This window comes from Halichoeres trimaculatus, unplaced genomic scaffold (genome assembly GCF_033239565.1).
Source record: "Halichoeres trimaculatus isolate MK-OKI-2021-1 unplaced genomic scaffold, fHalTri1.1 fHalTri1_scaffold_17, whole genome shotgun sequence".
NCBI classification, from domain to species: domain Eukaryota; kingdom Metazoa; phylum Chordata; class Actinopteri; order Labriformes; family Labridae; genus Halichoeres; species Halichoeres trimaculatus.
Window position 1 is genome coordinate 13,663,656 of NW_027437195.1, and position 15,940 is coordinate 13,679,595.

General features: G+C 40.6%; 1 protein-coding gene across 8 annotated transcripts in view; it reads left to right on the forward strand.

Annotated features, from left to right (window-relative positions):
- The window catches only part of eml1 (EMAP like 1), a 56,487-nt gene that overhangs the window by 7,832 nt on the left and 32,715 nt on the right, over positions 1 to 15,940 (forward strand). For 3 of the 8 annotated variants that reach the window (XM_074691610.1, XM_074691614.1, XM_074691613.1), the window contains exon 1: positions 5,724 to 6,330. The exons of 1 other annotated variant lie outside the window; for it this stretch is intronic. In XM_074691610.1, the coding sequence (XP_074547711.1) occupies positions 6,264 to 6,330 (67 nt within the window). In that variant the 5' untranslated portion in view covers positions 5,724 to 6,263. Of the gene's footprint in view, positions 1 to 5,722; positions 6,331 to 15,940 lie in introns of those variants that run through there. 4 more of the 8 variants (XM_074691608.1, XM_074691609.1, XM_074691616.1 and 1 more) reach the window with 3 other exon arrangements.

Below are 15,940 nucleotides of genomic sequence, written 5' to 3' on the forward strand. Positions count from 1 at the left end.
GTCATAATTTAGTGTCATAAAACAGTTTTAATCTTGACTTGACGTTAGTTTGTATAAGCATGTATCAGGGATGACGGGCTATTTTCCCAGCAGGTCAAAATTATACATTTTTAACAATCACTCAGCGGATTTACCTTCTCCCCTTCCACATCAATCTGTCCTTCCTCGTCTCTATCTCTGCTCTGCTGTCCAGGCGGTTATTAGACAGAGAGAATCTGTCAGTCACAGTGTGTATTAAATCCTCTGCTTGTCTGGCCTCTTCCTGCAGTCCAGGTAAATCAATAGTACATACTGTTATGAGCTGTCACACTGTCATGCCTTCAAAATTGATCTTGGCACTATCTACCGAAGCCTGAGGGAAGATGTGATGTTAAAGGATTACAAAAACGTGTTATGTTGCTAAAAACCCAGCCTTTTAGAGCAACATGATATCATATCTACATATTAAAAAGTAGGGAAACAAAAAAAAGTAGTTCAGTTTCAAAACTCTTACAAGCAGTGCAGGTGAATTAGCATGCTAACATGTAGCATAAGCGATAAACTACACATTACATGAATCTTTGCTAAGGGTAATGGGAATTTCACTAGTATACTAGTATTAAAAAAAAAGAAGAAGAAGAAGAAGAAGAAGAATACAAATATCACAATATTGACCTAGTCTTGCAATAACTGGTCGTGCCAAATTCCAATACATTTTATTTTTCTTTAAAGAAAGTATCTTTCACCCTCTTGGAAAAATAAATATATGTAGGCTTATATCATGGCAGTTCAACCATGAATTGTTGAAAGTAAATTATGCTCTTCCTTGAATTGATATCAGCCCTGTTTTACAGTGTGCTCTTTGCTTGAAGACAATAAGCTGGCATCATGACCGTTACATTTATGAACCTTGTATGAATGGTTTACCAGGGAAATAAATTAGTAACTATTCCAGTACACTGTACAGTATTTTTCTGCCTTCCCTTTTGGCTCATAGTGAGTGACCTTTGCTATCTTCTTCTACATTTACAACTTAGATTGAACACATTCACCTTTCCATTTTGATAAATGAGAAAATTAACACTTTTAACACTTTTAACACGATTTACATCAAATTTGGGATCAACTCATGGACTCTTACATTTTCCTTTTAATTCCTTTAACTAAATCTTTTATTATTTGTTGACAAAGGTTTTCAAGGAAGCTATACTTTGTTAAGTTTGGCATCTTTCCCAGAAAGTGTAATGTTCAACGAATTTGTGCAGACATCCCTTACTAAAATGTTATCATGAAGACAAGCACTCCATCTTTAGCTGTGTAGCATGACTTGCTGTAAAGATTATAGATTAGTTTAAATTTCAGCGTTTGCATGAATCATCAAGACTCCTGGTTGGATTAACTCATGGTGTAAAGCACAAAACAGCCCAATAATCAGGACAGACTCACAGATGGTGGCTGGATCATACAGAGGATTGACCTTGTTTCCTCCTCAGGTCTGGATTTGATTTTGTATAATCCTGGCTCACTGACAAGCTGAATGATCAACTAATGTCAGCAGTTTATTTTCTTACCTATGACGAAAAAAAGAACAAACACTTCTTCATGGGGACCAAAGCTGTAAAAACAGCAGGCCAGTGGAGAAAGCAAAGACGGCTGGACACCAAAGAATGCTTGCTTCAGCCCTCTTAAGCAAGACACCACATTTTTTTTCCAGATGTAATATGATCAGATATCTGCATGTGCTCTGACCCTGCAGGTTGTGTATAAATCAAACTCTCCCAGCTATAAATGGTTTCTATTGGACACCCTGTATGTACTTTTATAAAGTACAAAGAGCATAGTCAAACAACATGGCTGTAACACCACAGATGATTAAAGTCACAGCATGAGACAGACAAAGTTAGCATGCTTTAAAAGTTCCATGGCATCCAAGAAGGTACACATTAATCTTACCTTTAGCCTGAAATATTTTATGGACAATGCTTAATTAAGAAAAAGATGTTTAGGTTGAATCTTGATCACACATAGTCACATTGTATCATATCCAATTCAATCCAATCTTATCGTATCTAATATATCATACTGTGTCACAAGGCTATTTGAAGGAGAGGTATTCCAAATTAACACGGTTAAAAGTGCTTGCCTCAAAAAGTTCCTTTACAAATGAAAGAATAAATACACAAAAAAATTGTATTGTATCATATTTTATCATATTTTGGCATAATGTACTGTAGTGTGTAGTAATGTACTACATATATATATATATATATATATATATATATATATATATATATATATATATATATATATATATATATATATATATATATATATATATTTACTTATTTACTTATTTTATTTATTTTTGTATTGTTTGGATTATAAAGCATGGCATTGTACAGCACTGTAGCATTTCATATTGAATAGCATCATATCATATTGTACAGTATTATCTTATTGTTCATTTTTATTGTAAAGCACTTTGAAATCCTGTTTTGAAAAGTGCTAGATGAATAAAGTTTATTCTATTATTTTCATTATCACTGTATTGCATCCTATCATATTGTATCGTGTCATTTCCTATCGCATATCTTCTGATATCGTGTTTCGTTTTACTGTGGAGTATCTGTCCACCTAGTGAAAGTATAATTTAATGAATTGATTTACATTCCAAATGTATTTTACTATTTAAATATAATTTTTGTAAGAGTTAATAATTTACACATTTAAAGCAACTCTGAGTGAACTAGAACAGTGAAACTCAAAATCAGATCTGATAAGGTCTTTGAAGCTATGATGTTCCAGATTAAGGTCTTTTCGTTCCACATTTGTTATACACACTGAAGCAATTTTTTTTCTCTGTAGTTACAAAAAGCTGTAGTCAAAGATGTTCCAGCGGATCATTTAACTTTACTTTAGCAAACTAAAAAGCAGTATTCACATTAAAAACATGTTTATTGTTTATTTTTATAATAAAGTTAATCAGTAATCTTTGAATCCATTCCTGTAGTGAGCTGCACGTTTCCAGTGTTTGTTGGCAGAAGTGAGACTCTCACACCCTGCTCTGCACTGTCCTGTTTATATTGTAAATCTGTGTGTGCGTGTGTGTATTTATGCACCCTCTGGATTTACTGGCGAATGGTGGGAGGGAAGAGTTCAAAAGGACATGCAGAGAGAGGAGGGGTGGAGCAGAAGCAGCCGCCCCACCACCTGCCACCCGCCAGGGTTGTAGGCGGGGTTTAGGGACCCATGGGGAGAGGACTTTGGAGAGAATGTACCCCAGTTTGAGTTGCCTCTTCTCACGAGAGCATATGTACAGACACGAAACCCAGACCTGTCCTTAATCTACACTGCAAATCTGGCCTGCAATGAGATTTGGAATAATCTGACCACCTCTTTAGACAAAACATCAGTGTGAGTCGCAGGCTGCAGAACAAAAACACAAAGGATGTTTACAGGGTGTGTTGCTGGCTTGTGTGGAATTCCTCCAGATCTTGATCAAAACACTGGATGTTGGGGCCTCTGGGTGCATCTAAAACAGGTTTCCCAGACAAAGAAGCCTCTCTTTTAATGTGCTTTAATAAATCTGACTGCATACTTTCTGAATTAATAACAAATACCCTGCTGCATTTCTCCACATTCTTCTTTAAGAGCATTAAGCGTAACTGCAGAAACTGAGTTAAACAAGAGGTTGAAAGGTCGACACTTTCTGTGTTTGGAAATGCAACATCCATGTGATTCTTCTAAACAACTACTACAGTGTGCAAATACAACACGGGTCAACAATGAGAGCCTTGTCTCTGCACAAAATCTCGTCTTTGGTGGTTGGATGCTGTTTTGTTTGATAGGTGAAGCAGAGTGCAGTGTTTTCCTGAGGGACAGCAGGAAGGAGAGAATAAAGGGGGAGCAGCTCTGAGGTCAAACACATGGAGGCCTTGAACCAGAAACTGATCAACCATTAAAAAGTGCTTCACTGCATCCCTTTCATGCTCCTGTAGAAGGTCAAATATAGCAAGGGCCACCTTTGAACCAGATAGGGTTTTAAGAGATACCTGCAGATTATATCTCACCTGCTGGCCTGCTTTAGAAACAGTGAGAGAAACAAATCCTTTCACAGAGCTTTGGTTGGTGCTGTCTTGTGATCTTGCACAAAAAGGGGGGAATGTTTCAGGCGTGGATGTAGGCCACAGACTCTGTCTTCTTGGAGCTGATTATTTTTCTGTGCAGGCTTGAACTATAAATAATGCAAAGACCCCCCTCTCCCTGCACATGCACATACAGAACCCCAGTTCTACGAGGGGATCCCCCTTTCCCCCCATGAAACTCCCACCCTGTTCACTTTTTAATTCGCTCCTTCTCTCTATACCCTCTATTTTCTTCCCCCTCCCCCAGTCTATCCCATTTATTCCTCTCTTTTCTCAGTCCCCCACTCGTCTCCCTTTCATTCTCTCCCCCTCTCAGCCTTGTTTTTAAGATCCCTTGCTCTCGGAGCAGGCTGCAGCGTGGCAGATAAGACGCACAGAGGACAGAATGATAATCATGTTTCAGCCACAGCAGTGATGCTCTGCCAGCGCTCAGTCTGAGTGTGAGGCTGCAGGAGAGACGTGACGCCGGTTTGTTACACTGTGTCCCCATATGACTCCATACTCTGAGTGTGTGTGTGTGTGTGTGAGAGAGAGAAGTGAAGGGGATAGTACAGCTACTATACCTGCTTCCTTTCCTTTCCTTCCCTTCCCTCCCTTTCCTTCTTTTCCTTTCCTTTCCTTTCCTTTCCTTTCCTTTCCTTTCCTTCCCTTTCTATATGTCCACCTCATCCTTTTCTGTCCTTTTTAATCCAACCTTATCCCCACTTTTCATCCCCCTACATTTGTAGAGAATTTATCTGTATGAGTGTATTTTTCTGTATAAACGATGCGTTGTATATCCATTGTACATATTAAAAAATGTTTGTAAACAAAAGACAGTGTTATAATTTAATACTTCACATTTCAAAGGTAGGATTAGATAAAACTACTCCTTTTCGCTCATGTAAACTGAGAAACTAAATCAGTGATTGTCATGTTCTGTTTTCATTTTTCTAATTACCATTTATTCGTATTACTCACTGTTTAACTTGTCATCTACATGAACAAATGAAATCATTCATTCATCTCTCTTCTCTTTCTCTCCTTTTCTATCATTCTGTGTTTGGTCCTTTCACTTTCCTCCTTTCCTCTCTCCTCCTTGTTCCTCACTACCTTCCCCTTACACCTTTCCTAGACCCATCACTTTTCCTCAACCCCATAATTGACCTTCTGATTCTTGTCATCCCTCCTCTTCTGTTCTCTCTTCTTCTTGCTCCCCCGCTCATTTTGAGCTTCCTTTCCTACCTTTCCTCTCTCAGCCACTTTATCCTCGTTTCCACCCCTCTTCTTACCTCTTACTCCCCTCCTTGCACCCTCTTTCCACCTTATCCCATCACCTCTTTTCCTTCTGTGTCTTCTAGTTTGTCCTCCTTTCCTTCTCGTCTTCTGTCCCACCTCCAACGCCCCTCTCCTCCTTTGCTTCTCCTCTTTTCTCCCCAACTCTTTTTGTCTTCACCTTTTGAATCCATTTCTTTTTAGTCTACCTTAACCTCTCTTTCATCCTTTCTTCCTCTCCTTCCATGACAGAAGAGGAGGAGGAGGATCTATCCTCCAGGCCCAGCCCCCCCTCCGCTCTGACTCGTCCACACTGTGTGACAGGGGAGGGCTGGGCTGTCCCGAGCTTTATCTTAACACACACACATACACACACACAGTCTGACACACACGTAAACACACGCACACTGCCTCCCTGCGCTCGGCTCAAGCCCTCTTTAAGCTGTTTTTCTGCTGGAGATCAGCGAGAGCTAACGACACACAGCTGCTTCTGCCGGAGAGGACAAGAGGAGAAGAGAGGGAGGAGAAACAAGCCAAGAGGAGGGAGGAGAGGACGAGAGAAGAGGAAAACAAAACCACCAGCAGCCTCCTAACTTCTGCCTGTGTGTGTCTGCTGCAGCGCCGTCTTCAGCAGGGAGTGTTTCGGCTCTGCTTCAGGACTGGTTCAGGACCAAAGAGGAGAGGTTGGAGTTCACATGACAAACTCGGAGTGAATGGGCTGTGATGGTGATTCACACAGGGAGCCTGAGCCGTGCAGAGTGAATGGAGGGAGCGCGAAGTGAACGCTGAACTAACGGAGGGGAGTCACCAAAGAGCGACAGAGAGGAGAGACAGAGAGGAGGTGGAGAGCAGAGGGAGCACACAGCAGCGGAGCAGAGGCTGAGCATGGAGGACGGCTTTTCCAGCTACAGCAGCTTGTATGACACCTCATCACTGCTACAGTTCTGCAACGGTACTGACTAATCCTCTTCCTCCCCCCTTTCCTTCTGCTGCATGTTGTTTCTGTGGGTTTGACATGTCACCAGCTGACTGACTTAACTTGACACCATGTAGACCTATATGTACTATTTGTGCTGCTGGACCTGAGCTATTTTAACTTCAGTGTAGAAAGGATCCAACTTTTCTACCAATGAAAAGGGGTTTCCTTTCATTTTTAACCTTTTTGACACTTACCAAACAAATTTAAGAGTAGTTTCATTACTAAAAGTATTGTAAGTGGATAAACTTGTGGGAAAAAATGTAGAGTCAAAAAAACTCCCTGGACCTGTCTTTACTGTTAAAGTGCCTTGCATATTCCGAACAAGATATCCAAGAGTATGTATTTATTTATCTGGAAAACGGAAAAAACTTAAAAGAATTTAAGCTAGCTTAAAAAAAGACTGAAATAATACAACGCACCTCTCTTGGCTGTGAAAGCATCAACGCCAAGATAGATTATTTCTGTTAAGTTATTTTGAACTGCTGCTGCAGGGGAGCTCTCAGATGATCGATTACAGCCAAAAAAGTCTTTGTTTACGTTTTCTTCGAAAAAGATTCTCAGCCAGAGATGCAGTTGATTTTAAGACAAGAAAGCAGGATGATAAGATTTTTACTGGTAGAGTAGATTTCCAACACATATTTAGGAAGAATTCATTGGTAAAACGAAAAAAAACTCTGTGTTTTGCCCACAGGGGGCAGCAGAGTCAACACAGTCCAGGGGTAAAGGGAATAGCTGGAGTCATAGATGAAAAAAGGGTCACCTTTTATGTCATTGGATACCACAGAGAAACTTTGTTCGTCAAGAAATGCTCACAGAACATGAGCAAAAAAAGATCATTTATAATGTAACAGTGAAACTTACTTTACCTTGCAAGAAGGGCTAGCAGAAATTTAGCTAGAGCGCTAGCTAAAACACATTTGATGGTTAATAAAAAAAGTAAACCTGAGGTAGAACTGAAGTAAAGGTCCAGGAATCAAGGGTGGAAAAGATTTCCATCCTTAATGTTAAGTTCATATTTCCCTGTGACTTTACTAGCATGAAAGCATTTGATTGTTAACACATGGATGGTGGTTATTTACAGAAAAAGCACTCTGAAGAGCTGAAGGAAACTCTCTAGAAATGAAGGCCAGAATCATGTCAACAGTGAGTGTGAGCCAGCAGCCATCAGGAGAGCCAATAAACAAAGACAGGGAGGGGAAGAGGAGCAGTCCTTAGCTCAGCTCTGCCCTGATTACTCTGGTTCTGCTTGATGCGATGAGGGCTCTGTGATGAATATATTTCCCTCCTGTTGGCAGAACTTAAATGACAGAACAGGACAGACACCATTGCTCATGTTGCCTGCTGCACTAATATAATTTATTAGCTTGCAGAGGGAGAAACGGTACTTCAGGCTGCTGATGTTATGGGTGGGAGTGTTGGTGACTCAGGGAAGGAGGGGAGCTGCATGACACATCAGAATGACATCAGAATGAGATCAGTGTCCAAAACCCCTCGTTTTTTCTCTTACGCTTTTACACTTATTGTTGAAATATTAAAAAATGATTTATTACCCCAAAAAAGAGCATATATCCTGGTCTAAAACTCCACCTCACTCTTTGTTTTTGGGTAAAGCTTTACAGTGTATCAGCACTGTCTGCAAACTAACAAAGTACAGTTTTTAAGCCCCCTGAATAAAGAGGATTATCCTAAACACAATGACCAGTGACACCAAAAGAGACCACAACAGTGTTAGAGGGACATCAAATCGGGCTGTGTTGCTGATTTGAGCGGATTTACAAAACTGTCATCTGAAACGAGTCCACCCCCTCTCCCATCATAGTTTCCCTGTTGACCCTCACCATGTGGTTAGCAAGTGTAACTATTAAAGCTTAGAGCAGCATAAAAGGCTTTGGAGGATAATGAAAAATCCATAATTTTTACTGCGCTGTAAGCACCATGAGTCGATGGGATGGGGGAATACTAGTGTCTATCAGAGCAAATCATGGATGTGATACAAGCAGAGGTGTCTCCTGCCCTGAACGCTTGCTGGTACCCCCCTACTTCCATGAATCACTGATGAGGGAAACCGAGTTAAAAGCTTTTATCCCTTATGGGCTTCCCTCATTAAATTTATAGTAATTGCAGGGACAGCGGTGCAGACAAAGAGAAACAGAGAAGAAGTGTACAGATGAGATATAGGTCATGCAAAATGAAAAAGATAGACAGAAGATTTTAGGTATTCAAGTCTAGATGATTTCCAGTGATACACCAAGTCTATGAATAAATCAAGGATGAACCATCTGCTTTGTTTATGATAGTATGCAGTAAAGGTTAAGCAGTAATACGGAGAGTAAAATACAGACATTAGCTTAAATGCTACTCTTCCAAATATCCCTCTGATCAGTGCTGAAGAGACGTAATATTTCTACTCTTTTGTCTCGTGTTGAGGTCTCGTGTGATGAGCTGAATGCTGACAGCGCCAAAGATAACTGCTCAGGCGGCTTTGTTGGACTGACCTGAAAAACAGGTGTAGCAGCCGTGGTACAGTGTCAGAATAATGTCAAGTCTTCCTTTGAGGAAACAGCCGACCTTTGAAAATTACAGAAATTCCAGTTCAGAGTCAAGTTTGGTGTATCAGTATCAGAAGTTACGTACTGGAGCTACGGAGGATAGGGTAGGTACGGAGGATAGCGGGGTCTTACGGCTACTGCTGGTGAGGGATAGGCTCCTCAAGTTGTCCTCTAGTGAGTTTGTTGTTAAATATTAGACTTAAAGAATTAAACAAGAAATCAAGAGTTATAAACACATGTAGCAATAAAAAAAACGACGTAGCTGATGTTGGATATTAGCGAAACATGAGTCATCATAACCAGTAACGTTGATGATTGCAGTGTCATTTGTTTGGTGGGTTGAAATTCATCAACCCACTTCTCCATTTAGTTGATCCATCCATCTAGCAGTCCATCCATTCATCTATTCATCCATCCTTCCTTTCTCATTTGTCCATTTATTGAACAGATAGTTAGTGGTCCATCAAGGAAGAAGAAGAAGGAAAAGAAGGTGTTCAGACTAATCGTGGAGTGGACTTTGTGCCTCAGGCTAACATCCACTACAGCTAGCCAAAAGATGTGTTGTGCTATTTCCATGACAATAAGATGGATCTTCCCTTCTGTATTTAATACTTTACGAGTAGTACAATCGCCTCTTTTCAAGGAGGATTTTTTGGAATAATTTCAGATCCCATTTAAGATGATTGGATTTGGATTGATGTTCTGTAAAACTGTCAAGTTTGGAAAACCCAGTCTTCAACCTGCCAAGTCATGGACACCCTGAGGTGGAGCCTTTGAGTTTTCTTATGCTGCAAGGTTGTTTGTAATCCTTCACAATGTCATGTTTCCTCTCTGAGAGAAGCCTGATGAAGTAAGACATGCTGCTCGGGGCCTGTTGCCAGGGATTTTCCAACCTCCAACCCCTGCTTTCTTTTATCCCTCTGTCTTTCTTTCCTTTACACACCACAAACCTGAATACACAATATATTCATAGCAGGGGAACTAGGCCTGGTTCGTCGTTCCAATAGACTGCCTAATTAGGTGAGCTTGAGTTAAGATGTGTGTGTGTGTGAGCATGCGTGTGTGTTTGAAAGAAGCTCTCACATCTGTGGGACCACTGTGCTTGTGTGTTTGTGAGTGTGTTGATCCTGTAGGCAAAGTGATATCATGCTGCTGTCCAGCTGAACCCAGCCCAGCTCAAAGCTAAAGTCAATGATGTCATCCATGGCCTCTTCTTCCCCTCTCCATCTCTTCCATCTCTGTCTCTGTCTCTTTCTCTGACTGAGTGTTGTGGAGCATCCAACCACGCGGATATTCAGAGACTAGGTCAGCTAAACTGCAGACACACGTGCAGGCTGTGTGCTTTGTCCTCAGGAGGTCAGAGCTGCAGTGGCTCATCAGGCTAACTGAAAATTAGCCTCATTACACAGTCAGACACTCAGACACACCTTAGTTACAGCTGGTGCAGGAAGTGAGTCCTCCTGGTTTTCTGTGTGCGAGGACTGAAATTACGTTTGCAGTCTGGTGGTCCTGGAGCAGAGGACAGCTTTGATTGGATTACTCTGTGTTGTGTTCCTGGTAATGTGATTCAGATGTCTCTGTAGAATTTACTGTTGATCTCATGTCAAAAAGAGCAAAGGTCTTGTTTAGTTTATGGGAAGGGGCAGTTCTTTTTATGTTCTAACCCAGTGGTTCTTAACCTTGTTGGAGGTATCGAACCAAAGACATAGGTATACTGGTGCATCAAATGAACTGTGCACGAACATCACCTTATTCCAAGAACACAGCCGACACAGTGCATGAACTCACAACAAATTATATACCCACAAATCAGTGCGTCTTCTGCTGTTGCCTTTGAGAGACCAGTTCAGATATGTGTGACTTCACCTTGGCAAGTGCCACTTCCTTTAGTTTTGCTGGTGCAAGACTAGAGTTGCTCAACTTGGCATTGCAAATCACGCAGATAAGAGGCTGATGCATGTGAATCCATGTTTTACATACTCGTCTGACCACTTTCTTTTTTTGGTCGACATAGTTAGTATGGATTAAAATATGGCCAAACTGGGCATTTCATTGCAAATTGACACAATGAATCGGGTGTGTCTTGGCTGCAGAGGCTCCACCGAACCCCTGAGACCAACTCACCGAACCACTAGGGTTCGATCAAACCCAGGTTAAGAACCACTGTTCCAACTACTTTTTACCTGTTATCAAGTTTTCGTCACCCAATTTTTATATCTATTTTGTTTCAGAATTTATGTTTATTTATTTTTCCAACCATTTCAATCAGATTGCTCAACAGAATTTTAAAACCTAGAAGAAAAGACAATGATAAGAACTTAAAAATACCCTATAGAAACATACCAAGAAAGGACAGAGCAGGAGGACAGGACATTCACAACCGTGGCTTTAAATACTTTAAACAAACATGCCTGTCTTATATCAAGAGGCTGTCTCAGTTGTAAATCCCTGAATTTAGAAACTTTCAAGTTGTTTCCAACTTATGTTCTTATCTTTTAAATGCATATGACAAGACAAGGTTTTATACAGCATAGCAGCGGTTGGAGCAATCTAAAATCAAACGAAAAGCTAGAAATGATTAACACAACAATAATCTACTAATTTCCTTCACTAATAGTTTGATCACTGTGTAAAATAAAGAAAAAGTATTTTATAGGACCAAAATTATCAATCCAAAAAGTATAAACCTCAAAAGTATTTAACTCAAAATTGTTGCTCTGGAGAGCATCGACCTCAAAAGAATCATTCATGAAGGAATCAAAAGAATAAACCCTAAAATATAAACCCCACAAGTGTCAAGCTCAAAAGTATCACTCCTAAAATTATAAACCATAAAGCATATTACTCTAAAGTATTAGTACCTAAAAGATAAACAGTGGTAACAATCCCAAAAGTATAAATCAACCCTAAGAGAAAAATTGAGTACTAATCTAAAGGGAACAGCCTTAAAGCTATCAATCCCAAAAGAGTCAACCCACAAAATATTATCCCTGAAACTACCTGTCAAAACAAACTATTACTCTCAAAGATGTCGACCCCTAAAAATAGGATATGACATTTTGAGTATTGTTTGCAGAGTTGGTCTGCCCAGTTTTACGTCCTCCCCCTGAAATGACTCTTAAACCATGTGATGGATTGAAAAAAGAAATTCAGTACATTTCAAGGTCTCATGCCTTTGGTGATCAAATGTTTCTGTTGGTTTATAACCACACAGCTTCAAGCTATGGCAAGTTAAAATGTGAGGAGTGAGCTTTTATTCTGAAACAGTGAACAGCTTCAGCCAGAAGCTACTTTGAAAGTAGAAAATCTAAACCTGTTTTTGGCGTGTATGAAGCATAATGTGCATAATAATGATCACAAAGACACATGATAAAGCAGCCGCTTGTTTAAACCGTGTTAATAAGTAAATCCAGCTGGCTTACCGCGCTGTAATACTCATGATCACACTCTGATGATCATCACAAAGCTCCCAGCCTCTGCATCCAATCAAATCCTGTCTCCTTCATTCATCAGAGACTTTTTCTTTTTACCTTTTGAACTCGTGGTGTCGGCTTGGGTTTGGATCAAACATCCTTTTATCTCCAGACTCAGCAATGTGCGCTCACAGGCCCACTGGCACAGCTCTCAGAAAACCATGATGGCACCAGAACGCCGGTGTGGGAGCACTGGCAGTGCAGAGTGAAGAAGGAAGGAAGTTTCAGTCAGCTGTAGTGCAGCTGGGTGGGACAGACGTGCTGGGCAGAGAGGTGAAAATGAAGTAAGACGGGGGCTTGTTTGATGTTTGTCGGAGGTGTTTGACTCACAGTGGAGATGACATGTTTCTTTGCAGTCTCCTCCACAGCTTGGCTGTGCATCTATAGGTGTCTCCTTCCAAAATCTGATTCATGATGGCACGTGTGGAGGGATTAGGATTAAAGCTCACGTTACTGAGCACAGGAGCCAAGGAGGGAAAGATGCCAGGGAGCGAGAGATGAGGGTGCTACTGTTTGTTGGTGTGTGTGGTACTAAGGTTGACTTTATTTGGATGCTACTGGCTAAAAGCTATCAATAAAACCTTTTTACTTTGCTCTTATTGTGAATATTGTCGCTATTTAGCATCAAATATTGCTCCATAAAGTGGCTCTTTTTCTTCTCTGGTAGCCAAACTATTGGACAAATTCAGGTATAGCTTGTTTAAAGGAGCAACAGTGAGGGGTGAATGCTGCTTGTTTGTGAGTCGTAACATGTATCAGAGCAGCAGTTAAAGAAAAATCGACCACGCTGGGATAACTCACCTGATGTTGCTGATTCATTTAAAGGCTCACATTGATTTCCCTTTGCCATGTCAGTGAGCCCATGAACCTGTCCGCTCTTTTTTTTCACCCTGCTGTCTTTAGGTTATAACACCCTGCCTCCTTCGGTCCTCTCTCCTCTTTCTCAATCTCCCTCCGTTTCCCCTTCACCCTTCCTCCCTCCACCAGACTCTCCCACGCTCTTTGTTTGATCTTGTTTGAGTGCCCCAAGTGCAGCTCAGAGGGCTTCCTTATTTTTTATCTCCAGACAGGCAGATATTGAGCTTGGCGGTTTCGCTCTTCTGTAGTCACGAGTCACTTTTTTTTTTCTTCTCCCTCCCTGCGCTGATAAGGGTTCACCCTGCACTTTCACTTTTATGCTGCAGAATAGAGAGCCTTTAGCTGCTAACAGATACACACAGTGACAGTGTGAGCCCATTAAGTGTGAGCATGTTACGCCCAGATTCAGTGTGTGAAGCAAGGCAGCAGCAGATAGACTCTCCTGCTCTGTGGTGTTGTATAAAACAGCAGATTGTGCTGCAGAAGAGTCAAGCTGTGCATCTCTGTCTGTCTCTGTGTGTGTATTTGTATGTGTGTGGGTGCCAGCAGAGATGAGGCTGCCCTTGCTGCCAGCTGAGAAATGATGCCACTTGTGTATTGAAATCAGGATGATATTCTGAGAGTGTCATTCCTGCACACTGGTTTTTCCTGAATGTTGCTTCATGAGAGAACTGGCATCATTTTTAGTCTACACTGCAAAAACTGAAATCTTATTAAGTGTTTTTGTCTTTTTTAAAGTAAAAATGGTCTTATTATACTCGATATGAGCCACTTTCAACTTATCAATCCAGAAAAACGTCTTCTTTCAAGTTATCAGAGTACAAAAATGAGGTTTAAATCGCTTGTAACCAGTAAAAAAAATCTGCCAATGGAACAAGAAAAAATTGCTTGAAAATTTCCTTGAGACTAGAACAATGTCTTAATACAAGTAATTTTTCTCTCGTTCCATTGGCAGATTTTTTTTACTGGTTACAAGCAACTCAGACCTCATTTTTGTCCTTAAATAACTTTAAACAAGACATTTTTCTGGATTGGTCATGTGAATTTGGCTCATATTGAGTCTAAAAAGGAATTTGAAAATAAGAAAATAAGACAAAAACACTTGATAAGATTTCAGTTTTTGCAGTGTACACAAAGCAGAACTGTGAGTTGACAAGAATCCTGCAAGACGTGCACACGAGGAAGTGCTGTTTGCAGAATATCAGCATTAGAGTCCGACCGATATGGGATTTTTGGGGCCGAAGCCGATGCCGATACTTGGGGCAAAAAAAAAGCCGATATCCAATATATATCGGCCAATATCCAATATATCGACCGATATCTGATATATCAGCTGATAAATGGGAAAAATTCATTGATATACACAGGATATATACTGTATATGAACACAAATTATTATAATACCCATATGATTCAAGACAGAGACAGAACTATTAAATTAAAACAAGGAACTTTAATTATAAAACTGTCAACATAAGACTAACTGTAGTGTTAACCTATGACAAATAAGGACAAGCTGTAAACACAATGATAAATAAAGAAGTCAAAATTTAAACCGTAAGTAGAAAAAAAAGTCAAACTGTAAACACACAATGAGCAACATAAACGACGTTAAAACGCCAAATTATAGTCTTATATTAGATAATGGTGAACGGAGGGGGTGGGCACACGGGCAGCGTGCAGCCCAACTCACAGACACACAGGAGAAGGAGCGACAGAATCTCTGTGGAGCAAAATTTTTTTATAATCGGCTACATTTTGGCCGATGTTGATTAATCGGTGACAGGCATAATCGGCCCGATTAATCGGCATGTCAGTGTTTATTTCTGGTTGCACAGCGCTGAAAGCCAAAACAACCATGGTTAAATTTTAGTACATCTGCAAAATCTGCGTTGTTATGAAAAATGCTTCAATTAAGAGTTACAAGCAACAGCAGATTATTTCTTTCTTCTGGTAGAATTTTTTTCCTCCTCTGCAGACAGTTTAACCTCACCCCAAAAATATTTTTTAATCTGTTTGTTGCGCAGTTTGTACATTCCTCAGAAGTATTTTGTCCTTTCTATGTGACACAAATTCTGTCATGCCTAGTGTAGTCCTCTTTGATGTTTTGCATTTTATTTAGAAACAAGGTCAGAGTCGGCGTGCTCATGGAAACAGCCTCTTGGTGAGCCAGCGGGTAGGAGATGCCGTTCGTTGCCAGAGCTGAGTCTTTCTCTCTTTGTCTCTCTTATCTTTTCCTCCACTGACACACATTCGCTCAGCTCAGCATGACCCACTAAAACAATCAGGCATGTAAAGCAGGAGTGAGCAAGTTCCTGCGCTAAATATACATACTCTGCGTGTGACTGCGTGTGTGTGTGTAACTCATTCTTCTGGCAGCCGAACATGAAAGAGAGAAGCCCTCTCTAGACGTGTGTATGTGTGTGTATTCATCTTTGTATCCATCAAGTTCACTCTGTGTGCAAGTGCACAACATCACAAGGTCAGAAGACGAGACGCATTCTGCACGAGTCCTTGAACAGGATGTCAGGGATGCTTAAAAATACCATGAGAGAGCCAGAAACAGTGTGGTGTGGGATGCTTCGACTCTGCATAGAAACACTAAATGTGCTCTGCAGAGCTTTGACTTCTGGGGGGAGGGTAACTTGTAATAAATCATGCAAGTCAGCAGAATCCCGCAGAGATGCCATTATTTTTAGACTG